This window comes from Culex quinquefasciatus, chromosome 3, assembly GCF_015732765.1.
Source record: "Culex quinquefasciatus strain JHB chromosome 3, VPISU_Cqui_1.0_pri_paternal, whole genome shotgun sequence".
NCBI classification, from domain to species: Eukaryota; Metazoa; Arthropoda; class Insecta; order Diptera; family Culicidae; genus Culex; species Culex quinquefasciatus.
The window spans coordinates 11949718-11963058 of record NC_051863.1 but is presented as its reverse complement, the minus strand read 5'-3'; the positions used below and the strand labels follow the sequence as shown (position 1 = coordinate 11963058).

The 13341-nt window shown below is 34.7% G+C and overlaps 1 protein-coding gene across 1 annotated transcript in view; it reads right to left on the bottom strand.

Moving 5' to 3' along the window:
• Positions 1-2748: 2748 nt before the first annotated feature.
• LOC119768868 (neuropeptide CCHamide-2 receptor-like) overlaps positions 2749-13341 on the bottom strand; it is an 81007-nt gene continuing 70414 nt past the window's right edge. Inside the window, exons 3-6 of the mRNA XM_038260395.1 lie at positions 5956-6175; positions 5705-5874; positions 5315-5629; positions 2749-4286 (exon numbers count right to left, since the gene is read on the bottom strand). Of these exons, the coding sequence (XP_038116323.1) occupies positions 4052-4286; positions 5315-5629; positions 5705-5874; positions 5956-6175 (940 nt within the window). The 3' untranslated portion in view covers positions 2749-4051. The remainder of the gene's footprint in view (positions 4287-5314; positions 5630-5704; positions 5875-5955; positions 6176-13341) is intronic.

The following is a 13341-nucleotide window of genomic DNA, read 5'->3' as shown; positions in this document are numbered from 1 at the left end:
TTAGTATTTTACTTATGAGCAATATTAAACTTTTTATGGAATCAGATTTTTATCATTTTTTTTTTTAGTTATTATCTACATTTGACAATAACATTTGATTCGAATGAAACTTTGTTGATAGCTTGAGAAGAAATTAGTTGTAAAAAAAGTTGTAGGTTGAGACTTTCTGAAAAAAGGTACACGGAAAAAATACCGATTTGTTAATACAAGTTGATTTTCCAAAATGAGTACAATTCAATTTTCGTTTTTTATACAAAATGTAGTAGTTTAGACGTGAAATTTAAAAAAAAAAATAATAATTTTCAGAAAAAATGCGAATTTTGTGAAAAAACATCATCCATGGAAAAATATGACCTTTGTAAAAAAAAATATAAGATATTCTCAAACAAAATATCTAACACATTTTTTGATAAAATGCATCGTTCCCACATTAGAAAAATGCCTCTGCACACACGCAAAAACATATTTTCGAAAAGCTTGAAAGAAATCCTACCAATTTCTTTCTTTACATTGTTAATCGGACTGCTGGTTACAGCCTCTTAAAGGTAAAATTTTGTGACTCACAAATTGTGAGAAATTAGTCATCAAATTAGCCCTCATTTTTCAACTCGCAATGTCTTGGAAACTTTCGGTTCGACTTTCAATGTCGAAAATGAAACGTTGGTGATTTTATGCTTTTTTAAATAAATTATTTCGAAATTTTCGAATCAAGGGTATCTTTTTGCAAGGGCTAAAAACACTTATTTTAGTCTTTTAGGCTGGATTTTTAAATTTCAAAGTATTTCCATATTTTACAGAAGTTTTTATTATCATTGAAAATTGTACCAATAGTTTTCAAAATATCACAAGTTGAAAAATGAGATCTTATTACACAAAAAAATGAGGAAATGGTGACAGATTTTCTGTCAAACAAAATGTGTAATCAGGAATTGTTTTTGATGAATATTAATCACGCTGACATTTTTACACATTTTTTATGTGTAGTAAAATTTCCATAATTTGAACTACTATATTTTGTATGCTTTTTCACTATATCATAGTATTTGGGAGCGTTCTTTTATTACGTAACGTAAAATTTGAGATTTTTGACACCCCCCCCCCCTTCGTAACAAATCGTAACAGATGAGCGATCCCCTATCCACCCCCTGTAACGCGTAACACAAGGTCTTTTGCAATATTTAATGAATTCTAGTATGAAAATTTTGCGTTTCGTAACACAAACACCCCAATCCCCCTCCCTTCCCCAATTTTCGTAACATTTCGTAACAGATACCGACACCCCCTTCTCCCCCTAACTGCGTTACGTAATAAAAGAATGCTCCCTTTGCTGTAAAAATCACAATTTAAAAAAAACCGTATTTTTCGAAAATTTTCTAATTTCCAAACTTGCGATATCGGTATCAAACGAAATTTAATGTTAAATAATATTACGCTATGTTAGAGTTTTTATTTATAAAAACGCAAATTTTCACAAAACCATATTCTCTTGAAAATATACGATTTTATAAAATTTGCAATATGGGCCAATTGAAATTTTGTACACCCAAAATTCAGAATCGAGATAATCGTTCTCTCAAAATTTATTGAGGGCTCAGTGCCAAAATCGATAGAATAATGGTACCAACTCACACCATCATAACAAATGAGTTCATTCGTTAATTGAAACAATAAATCTGCAACAAGTGTCATACATCGACTTCTGACTTCTCCATGGTCACCAAGCTGTGGTGGCCGAGGCAGCTAAGTCATTGGATTGGTTTGTCAAAGGTCTCTGGTTCGATTCCCGTTGTCGACACTTTTGGTTTTTTGTTTGACGGATGAACTTTTTTTGCAAATGAACCTCGAGAGAATAGTTCTATCGCCCATCTCGAGCTGTGTTCTCTGCGTCCGTGAATGGTACCACTATTCTCTCGACTCGAGACCATCATTCTCTCGGACTAGCGCTGCCAGTTTTGGGTGTATGAATTTTCACTTCATTAGAGTTTTTTGTGCAATAGTTTTTTTTAACAAAGTACAGTCCAGACTCGATTATCCGAAGCCTAGATTATCCAAAGTTGCGATCGATTATCCAAAGTTCTATTATCCGAAAGTTTATCTTTTTTTTTTTTGTACTTCGGATAATCTTATCACGAAGAAATTTTAGTTTTTGTTTTTTTATTTACTATGCGACCCTGTATTTTTTTTAAAATAATTCATCACCACCATTTTGGTCGCCATCTTGGATTTAAAAATTCTAAATCAATTTAGAGTAGTTTAGGGGTCGTACTAAACCTCAACAATCAAAAATAAGACAACGAAAAAAATAATTCCTGATTCGATTATTCGAAGTTTTGATTATCCGAAGCGTAATTTCGCCAAGGCCTCCGGATAATCGAGTCTGACCTGTAGGGACCATCCATAAACCACGTGGACACTTTAGGGGGGGGGGGGGGTTGTATGAACAATTGTCCACGAGGGGGGAAGGGTTCAAGAATTCCAAAAAAGTGTCCACGTGGTTTATGGATGGCCCCGTACCGTATTTAGAAAAATACATTACATTTTTTAGGACTGTGGGCTCACGACTTTGCTGAAGACACTAAATCGATTGGAAATTCCATTCTTCAGATACAGATTATCAACTATTCGAAAGCCTATTGTGTATGACTAGTCAATCTATCCCAATAGACAGTTTACAGATCGATAACGCGCACGCCGAAAAAGAGGGAATTCTTTCAATGTTTATTTAATAGACTTCATAAGAAAAAAATAATTACATCTCGTTCACCGAACATTTCGCATTGATTTATTTACATTTGTATTACAATCAAGGTTGTGCACTTCGTTTTAACGTGTATCTCCAATTCAGTGTAAATAGGTTATTTGGTTGTCATGAATGCTTTAAAATACTGCAATTGTGAAATGAGTTTTAAAGTGTATGCAATGAATCAAAAGTGTTTATTTTGATTCATTTGAATTGCTAGAATCGAGTTGAATTGTTGTTGAAATCAGTTCTATTCACAAAAAAGGAAAATTATTCAGCTGTTTTACAATGACTATACTAAGAACTCTGTGATTCGAATTTAATTTGCCATGTCTTTTCTTTACATTGAATTAAAAAATATAAATAGTCGCAAACACATAATGAACAGACCTCATGAAATGGTAACTCATTCAAAAAATTATTTGTGCTTTAAAAAACAATGCTGTGACAGCCCTTGTAAAACAACCCATTTCAGAGTCATCCTGCAGTAAACTCGTTGTTATGAGTCCAATTAGAGCCCAAGTGCAAGCAGCAAATTTGTCTCATTTGATTTTTTTTCATATCCACAGTGGTAATAACCAGGAAGCGGAGTTCTCGCAAATAAGTCACACTTGCGTCCACAAATGGTGCCGACTACAGCAAACACAGCTTTTCCATCAATTGGAAATGCAATTTGGGTGCTTCATTATCCGACACACAATGATGCGTATTCCGCACTAATTATGCTCTGCTCTCTCTATCTCTCTCATCGACGAAGGATTCCCTGTTCTGCAACAATAAATTTGGTTGTCCCAAGGAACAAAGGAACGATATTTTATTATTTACACTCTCAATAGTACCAGTTTAAAGCTGCATAAATCGGTCTCATATATAAAGTCAAACATGTTTTATTCAGATCTCAATATAAAGATTTATAGGATTGCATACGCTTTTTTCAATAACTTATGTAAAAAAATACATACTTTGGTGATTAATTTGATTTTTGTTCAACATGTCGTTCAGTTTATATCTACATTCAACTAGTTTTTGGTCTGCACTTTGTGTATATAACTATCCATTTAATTCGTTATTTAATTTGATTTTTGACATTAAGAGATCAAGTGCTGCCATTTTCAAACCGGCATTAAATTCACCTAATTACACCACACTGATCAAGCCCCGACGTGAGCAATGATCTAATACCACTCGGTTTACTCAGCAAATCACCGCCTCCCTCGTTTAACGAATCGATGGTTTCCGGCCGTTGGATCCAGTGCCGCCGGTGCCACCGCTCCCGACGCCCTTGAAGTACACCATCAGCCGGACGCTGCCTCACCTTTTGGTGCTCTGGACGGAGTGCACCGACAGGGACTTGCGGATGCTGTGGTTGTGCTGCGATCGCCGGATCGTCGACACGAAGCTCGTCTCGCAGGCGTTCCCCGCCGAGGACATTCCGATACGCCGCTGGACGGACATTTGCCGGCAGCACAGGTACCGGTGGAAGTGCTGCCGGAACACGCCCGACACGCAGTACAGGGCCACCGGGTTGATGCAGGAGTTGAGGAAGCTGTGAAGGGGAAGAGGGGAGGGAATACGGATTGATTGAAGTGCCATTGTCAAACTATCAGGGTTTTACTGTATGAAGGCTTGGTGATGGATTGGCTAAATTTCAGCTCAAAAAAAATAATTTCAAAAGTTTCTTGTCAAATTTTGAGAATACTAAAATACTAAAATACTAAAATACTAAAATACTAAATTACTAAAATACTAAAATACTAAAATACTAAAATACTAAAATACTAAAATACTAAAATACTAAAATACTAAAATACTAAAATACTAAAATACTAAAATACTAAAATACTAAAATACTAAAATACTAAAATACTAAAATACTAAAATACTAAAATACTAAAATACTAAAATACTAAAATACTAAAATACTAAAATACTAAAATACTAAAATACTAAAATACTAAAATACTAAAATACTAAAATACTAAAATACTAAAATACTAAAATACTAAAATACTAAAATACTAAAATACTAAAATACTAAAATACTAAAATACTAAAATACTAAAATACTAAAATACTAAAATACTAAAATACTAAAATACTAAAATACTAAAATACTAAAATACTAAAATACTAAAATACTAAAATACTAAAATACTAAAATACTAAAATACTAAAATACTAAAATACTAAAATACTAAAATACTAAAATACTAAAATACTAAAATACTAAAATACTAAAATACTAAAATACTAAAATACTAAAATACTAAAATACTAAAATACTAAAATACTAAAATACTAAAATACTAAAATACTAAAATACTAAAATACTAAAATACTTAAATACTTAAATACTTAAATACTAAAATACTAAAGTATTGAAACGCAAAATATAAAAATGCAAAATATAAAAAAGTAAAATCATTGAAAATTATGAATTTTGAGCAAATTTGACTAAAACTTAGGTAAATTTTATCAACAAGCTTTTTTTTTAATTTCACGTTAACTTATTTGTCAATTCTTGCCTAAAACTTGTTCCCGTGTACAGCACTCGTCTTCATTTCTCAAACTCACCTCAGACAGAATCCCGTTATCCGCAGAATGTGCCAAAAGTCGTCGTAGTCCTCCTCGGTGTTCGGGTTCAGGTGGAACCACAGCTGGAACACGTGGTGCGGCAGAAAGCAAACGATAAACACCAGCACCATTACAATCACCATCCGGGCCACGTGTCTCCGAGCCCGCGCCTGGGACCGACTCTGCGGGCCCGTGTTTTCGCCCGGCATGTCCCGGGCGCTCGCATGCAACCGGTACGCCATCAGGATGTACAGGATGCCAATGATTGCCAGCGGAAGGAAGTAGTACACCGTGGAGTTGACCACCGTTTTGAACCTGTACCGGGGGAGGGGGGGAATCAAATACGTGCCATTTTAATTGCAGAAAATAATTGACAATTTCGAAACTTACTTCGAGTACGCTAACGAATCGTTCGTTCGCTGGCCAAACGGTGAGCAGTACTCGATGGTCTTGTTAGGGATGTCCACCTGGACCACGTCGGACACGATTGCCGAGGGCATGGCCAGTGCAATCGCTAGCAACCAAATGAAAACGGCCACTATTACCGTAATTGGGCGGGTCTGCGAGGTTCGTGTCAAACAAGTAACATCAAGCATTAGAGTCAGCGAATAGTTCAAAGCTGTGGGCCATGTATGATTTACCTGTAGCTTCCGGAGTGGATTCACGATGGCACAGTACCGATCGGCGGCCAGCGCGGTCAGCGTGAACACCGATACGCCGATGCTGATTTCCCGGAAGCATTCCGTAACTCGACACAGCGTTACCCCCCACGGCCAGGACTCCAGGGTGTAGATGATGGATGCCAGCGGGACGCATACCAGAATCACCAGCAGGTCGGCCAGGGCAAGTGAGAAGATGTAGCTGAAAAGCGGATCAAAAGGGTTGGATTTACGGGGAATTAATATGGCAGCATGGCTCGATTTATTTGAACTCTCTATTACTCAATATCCAAGTCATATCTTGCCACCTGTTGCACGTTGCCGTAGCGAATTCGCAATAACTTTTGGATGTAACATTTAAAAAAAATGTTTCGAAGAAAAATAAGTCATATTCAATATCAAATATGGTGATAGGATTTCAATCCATTTTCAAAGTTCTCACGATTTTTATTGCTACTTCAGCGGATCTCAGCGATTGTCCACGTTCCATTCAAAAAAGTTTATTTTGTATGGATATTGTCAACAAGGGGGAGAGAAGAGTGGGTCTGAGATTTAAATAAAAAAGTGTCCAAGTGGTTTATGGATGGTCCCATAGTCGTATAGATAGTATCGCTTTAATTTTTCATTCAAAAACATTACTTAATCCACCTATAGGTGGTTGTTGCCTTCCTGACATTCATATGGGTAATTCTCCGCCAACTCACACAGCAGTTGCCCCGACCCCTCTTCGATTTGCGTGAAACTTTGTCCTAAGGGGTAACTTTTGTCCCTGATCACAAATCCGAGGTCCGTATTTTTATATCTCGTGACGGAGGGGCGGTACGACCCCTTCTATTTTTGAACATACGAAAAAAGAGGTGTTTTTCAATAATTTGCAGCCTGAAACGGTGATGAGAAAGAAATTTGGTGTCAAAGAGACTTTTATGTAAAATTAGACGCCCCATTTGATGGCGTACTCAGAATTCCGAAAAAACGTATTTTTCATCGAAAAAAACACTAAAAAAGTTTTAAAAATTCTCCCATTTTCCGTTACACGACTGTAAAAATTTTTGGAACATGTCATTTTATGGGAAATTTAATGTGCTTTTCGAATCTACATTGACCCAGAAGGGTCATTTTTTCATTTAGAACAATTTTTTTCATTTTAAAATTTCGTGTTTTTTCTAACTTTGCAGGGTTATTTTTTAGAGTGTAACAATAGCCTACAAAGTTGTAGAGCAGACAATTACAAAAATTTTGTTATATAAACATAAGGGGTTTGCTTATAAACATCACGAGTTATCGCGATTTTACGAAAAAAAAGTTTTGAAAATGTTGGTCGTCATCGATCATGGCCGTTCATGGTCACCCGCGACAGACACGGACGACGAAACAAAGAGAAACGCAAAAAGTAACTTTTTCAAAACTTCAAAGAAAAAACACAAAATTTTAAAATGAAATTTTTTTTAGAAACACCAAGAAATTAAAAATGAAAAATTTTGTTCTAAATGGAAAACTGACCCTTCTAGATCAATGTAGATTCGAAAAATACATTAAATTTCCCATAAAACGACATGTTCCAAATTTTTTTACAGTCGAGTAACGGAAAATGGGAGAATTTTTAAAAGTTTTTTAGTGTTTTTTTCGATGAAAAATACGTTTCATCGGAATTCTGAGTACACCATCAAATCGGGCGTCTAATTTTACATAAAAGTCTCTTTGACACAAAATTTCTATCTCATCACCGTTTCAGGCTGCAAATTATTGAAAAACACCTCTTTTTTCGCAAGTTCAAAAATAGAAGGGGTCTTACTGCCTCTCTGTCACGAGATATCAAAAAACGGACCTCGGATTCGTGATCAGGAGAATCAGGAGTTGGCGGAGAATTACCCATATGTAATAAATTATTGAATGAGTATTTATTCTAAGATTGATATAATTCATTAATAAAAGTTTATAGCGCAACAAAAAGTGCGTACCTTCATAAATATTGCCTTGGTAGCTGACAGATTGCGCATTAAGTGCGAGAGCGCGCTAGCAAGCTGCGAGAGAGAACAACGAGCGAGAAAACAGCGAGAAGCGCGCGGCCAGCGAAAGAGACGATGAAAATTGTCAAATTAGTTTTGTGGTTGATTTGTGTGGAAGTCCCCGATCACGATAAAAATGTTGTTTCCCGGGCAGACGGTAATAACAAAATTAATAATATTTCAATAACAAATCCTGTTAAAATAACAAAAAGTGTTATTATTTTATCCTGAAGTTCAACTTCAAGAAGAAAAAATAATAACAGTTTCTGATAAAATAACAAAATTTGGTATTGAATTGATATTATAGGGACCATCCACAAACCACGTGGACACTTTTTTGAGAATCTCAACCCCCTCGTGGACAATTGTCCATACAAAAAAACATTTTTATATGGAGCGTGGACAATCGCCATACCCCCTAAAGTGTCCACGTGGTTTATGGATGGTCCCATATTAAAAATGTTTAATAACACGCTGAGAAGAGGAAATGTTATACATTTCAAAAACTCTCCTAATAACAAAATTTGGTATTCGTTCGGTATACTGACTTAGAAATAAAATTACCATAAATCGCACAAATGGAAAAGTTTCTAAGGGACCATCCATAAACCACGTGGACATCTAAGGGGGGGGGGGGTATGGCGATTGTCCACGCTCCATACAAAAAAGTTTTTTTTGTATGGACAATTGTCCACGAAGGGGGGGGGGGGGGTTCGAAATTCCCAAAAAAGTGTCCACGTGGTTTTTGGATGGTCCCTAAGTGTCCATAACACAATCTGTTATTATTTTTTCTTTTGTTAAATATGTTTAAATCTTTGGGATGATTTTGTCTAATTTCGTCGGGGTCATTATTTTGGCCATGAAATGGGGTCCTTAAGCTAAAATTATTCTGAAAAGTTGAAATTTTGAAAGTTGATTTTTTTAATTATTTGATATACCCCCTAGAGGACTTTCTTTAAAATTGGCTAGAACTATGGGATAATTTTGACCAATTTCGTCGGGGTCATTATTTTGGCCATGAAATGGGGTCCTTAAGCTAAAATTATTCTAAAAAGTTTAAATTTTGAAAGTTGATTTTTTTTAATTATTTGATATACCCCCTAAGGGACTTTGCTAAAATTGGCTAGAACTATGGGATAATTTTGACCAATTTCGTCGGGGTCATTATTTTGGCCATGAAATGGGGTCCTTAAGCTAAAATTATTCTGAAAAGTTGAAATTTTGAAAGTTGATTTTTTAAATTATTTGATATACCCCCTAGAGGACTTTCTTTAAAATTGGCTAGAACTATGGGATAATTTTGACCAATTTCATCGGGGTCATTATTTTGGCCATGAAATGGGGTCCTTAAGCTAAAATTATTCTGAAAAGTTGAAATTTTGAAAGTTGATTTTTTTAATTATTTGATATACCCCCTAAAGGACTTTGTTTAAAATTGGCTTGAACTATGGGATAATTTTGACCAATTTCGTCGGGGTCATTATTTTGGCCATGAAATGGAGTCCTTTAGCTAAAATTATTCTAAAAAGTTGAAATTTTGAAAGTTGATTTTTTTTTAATTATTTGATATACCCCCTAAGGGACTTTGCTAAAATTGGCTAGAACTATGGGATAATTTTGACCAATTTTATCGGGGTCATTTATTTTACCATGAAATGGGGTTTCAATTCAAAATTAATCCGATAAAATTAACTTTTGAGAGTTCATTTTTTTTTTTAATTTTGTTTTACACCCGAACGGAATTAATTTATTTAATAAGAATTTTTGATGTGTGAATAACAAAAACTGTTATTATTTTCACAGAGCCAGGAAGTCGGAGCTGACGTTGAAGTTCGAGCTGGAGTGAGACCTCGGAGACTGCATCGGATTCAGCAAATTTTCAGCAACTTTTACTTGGAGTCGGAATCCGCAAAGTCGGGTATTTTTAGAGAGCTGAAGTCGTCGTTGACGTCATATCCTGCATCCAGAGTCGGAGTTGTCTTCAAAGTATGGATTCAAAGTCGCTTGGAGGTACCCGACTCTGCAGCCCTGACTAGTACAGAGGAGTTATGGCAACTGCAGGTTTATTTGCAAATTACAAATAAACCAAAACAATAACTTTTTTTGTTATGGAGACATACCAGTTCAATAACATTTTTTGTTATTATGCTGCTCCACCTCTCCGCACAAAATAACAAATCTTGTTATTCCTTCATGATTCCTTCTGTGTTATTGGTTCCCGGGCGGAATGTGAGTTGGTTGCGATAACTTCGAACTATCTTGGCTTGTTTATTTGCATCTTGTTGTAAACTCCTCGAGTTATGACGACTTTTGAAACCGACTGCGTATCATGGAAAGTATATTCCATGATCATACTGCATAATCTACAGTTGATATTGAGCTGTTAGTGATAGTTTTTTTAGACTTAGCAAAAATTTCGAAAATTAAATTTTTTTCAGAAATTTTACCCGAACATCATGAAATGATTATTTTGATTTTGTTTCAAATTTATGCTGGACTTAGAAAAATTTGCAGTCACTGACCGAATTTTCAATTTCCGATACTTAGAATAATTTTCATGAGCTGATATTTTAAAGTTTGATTTTATTTATGCTGGACTTTGAAATTTTTGCGTTTATTTTTTAATTCTTTACTTTTTACAGAAAAAGCATTTTTTGGGACTTAGAAAATTTTCGGGAGTTTGGAAACATGATAAATTATTTTGATGTTTATTTTGCTTTGAACCAAAATTTCGGTAAAATCGTCGAAATTACAGGAAATTTTAGTTCGATTTTTACAAAAACATCAGTTTGTTCCTAAAATAATGTTCCTAACAAAACTTCTTCATTGAAATTTTGAAATTCGAAAGTTGGTTTTTAATAATTATTGATATACCCCCTACAAAAATCGTTCCGGCACTTAGAAAATTTACGGGATCCGTATCACGACAAGATTTTCGGTAGAATTTATTTGATTTTTTGGACTTAGCAAAATTTTGGCTTTTAGCCAGTAAAATTTCGGAAAAATCGTCGAAATTACAGGAAATTTTCGTCTGATTTTTACAAAAACATCAGTTTGTTCCTAAAATAATGTCCCTAACAAAACGTCTTCATTGAAATTTTGAAATTCGAAAGTTGGTTTTTAATAATTATTGATATACCCCCTACAAAAATCGTTCCGGCACTTAGAAAATTTACGGGATCCGTATCACGACAAGATTTTCGGTAGAATTTATTTGATTTTTTGGACTTAGCAAAATTTTGGCTTTTGGCCAGTAAAATATTTTCAACACTTAGAAATTTTTCGAAAATTTTTGGGAGTTTGGAAACATGATAAATTATTTTGATGTTTATTTTGCTTTGAACCAAAATTTCGGTAAAATCGTCGAAATTACAGGAAATTTTAGTTCGATTTTTACAAAAACATCAGTTTGTTCCTAAAATAATGTTCCTAACAAAACTTCTTCATTGAAATTTTGAAATTCGAAAGTTGGTTTTTAATAATTATTGATATACCCCCTACAAAAATCTTTCCGGCACTTAGAAAATTTACGGGATCAGTATCACGACAAGATTTTTGGTAGAATTGATTTGATTTTTTGGACTTAGCAAAATTTTGGCCTTTGGCCAGTAAAATATTTTCAACACTTAGAAATTTTTCGAAAATTTTTGGGAGTTTGGAAACATGATAAATTATTTTGATGTTTATTTTGCTTTGAACCAAAATTTCGGTAAAATCGTCGAAATTACAGGAAATTTTAGTTCGATTTTTACAAAAACATCAGTTTGTTCCTAAAATAATGTCCCTAAAAAAACGTCTGCATTGAAATTTTGAAATACGAAAGTTGGTTTTTAATAATTATTGATATACCCCCTACAAAAATCGTTCCCGCACTTAGAAAATTTACGGGATCCGTATCACGACAAGATTTTTGGTAGAATTTATTAGATTTTCAGGACTTTGCGAAATTTTTGCTCCCAGCCAGTTGAATATTTTTCAACATTTTGAAAAATTATTTTGATAAGAAACATTATCAGTCTTTTTGAAATTTTACTGTGGATTTTTGGACTTATGCAATTTAAGGAGTATTTTCGTAAACTTTTATTTTTAATTTAAAAAAAATGGAATATAGAGTCTTTGGATTTTTCGTGATTTGGAAAATTATTGTGACATTTTGGCAATTCAACGCTTTCTCCACAATTTTTTAATGAGTTATTAAAGTAAAATAATTTTTCAACTTTGAAAAATCTTGTTTTGATGTAAGTGCGTATACTCCTGCAATATTACTCATATGGATGAAGGGGGGGGGGGTTTCGAATTGTGGCGGGGTGCATTAAAAACCAATAAAATTATTTTTGGGATCAAAATCTACTTTATGAACTTGATATGATTTTTGGAAGATTTCAGTTGTTTGCTACTATAAACTCAACTTGATGTGGCATTGTTGGTCAAATAAACTCAACAAGATTTTTCGCAGATACGCCTCGAACAATTTATGTTCGTGGCCATGTTCGGTTATCTCTTAACCATACCCTGGGGTGAACTTGACTTGTTCGTGTTTTTACGAACATGGGTAGATTTTTCCAAGATGCAACTTTCTGCCCGGGTTTGTTATTGCAATAACATCATAATAACAGTTTAAGTTATTCTTCGAATGAATCTTTGTTATTGATTTTTGTTATTTTAACAACTAATCCGATCATCCCAATAACATATTTCGATCTTCTCACAGTATCAAAAACTGACCTTCCCAAGTTATTTCCGTCTGCTCGGGTTTAATCTATTCAGGAATTATCAAAAATATCATAAATGACGATAGAAATGAAAATTCACATCAAAAGTTTTGGCCGGTGATGTTTTTCCACAAAAAATCGCTGAAAAATCCAAATGAATTTAAAAACCGCCAACTTGTTAAGCTAATCAAAACTTTACCGCAATCTGCTCGTTCCCATTTCTTGACAAACCCCCTAATCTGTGATGTTGTAATTTGCCTCGTTTACGAAGCAGAACGAACCACCCAAAATTTCCCTCATCTGGTTACGCTTTCCAAGAATGGAACTCTTGGCAAGTCTGATTATTTTTCTTTTGGGCGTGTCTGTGGTAAACCAAATAAACTGTGTGTACTCATTTGTGAATCATAAATGTTCACACATACACACTGAGCAAACCGCCAACCAGATTAGCCGCAACTCCCCACCGCCCTCTCACAAAGTTCCCTCGTAACGGGTACATACCACCACCCCCAAAGGGGGAGATGGGCAAACAGACACGACAAAAATCCCACCCCCACCGCCCATGCTGCTGCGTTGTTATTTGAGTAGAGCTTTGTGGTCTGAAGGGAGAGCGAAAGCTCACAACCAGCCTGCATATCGATGTTGGGAAA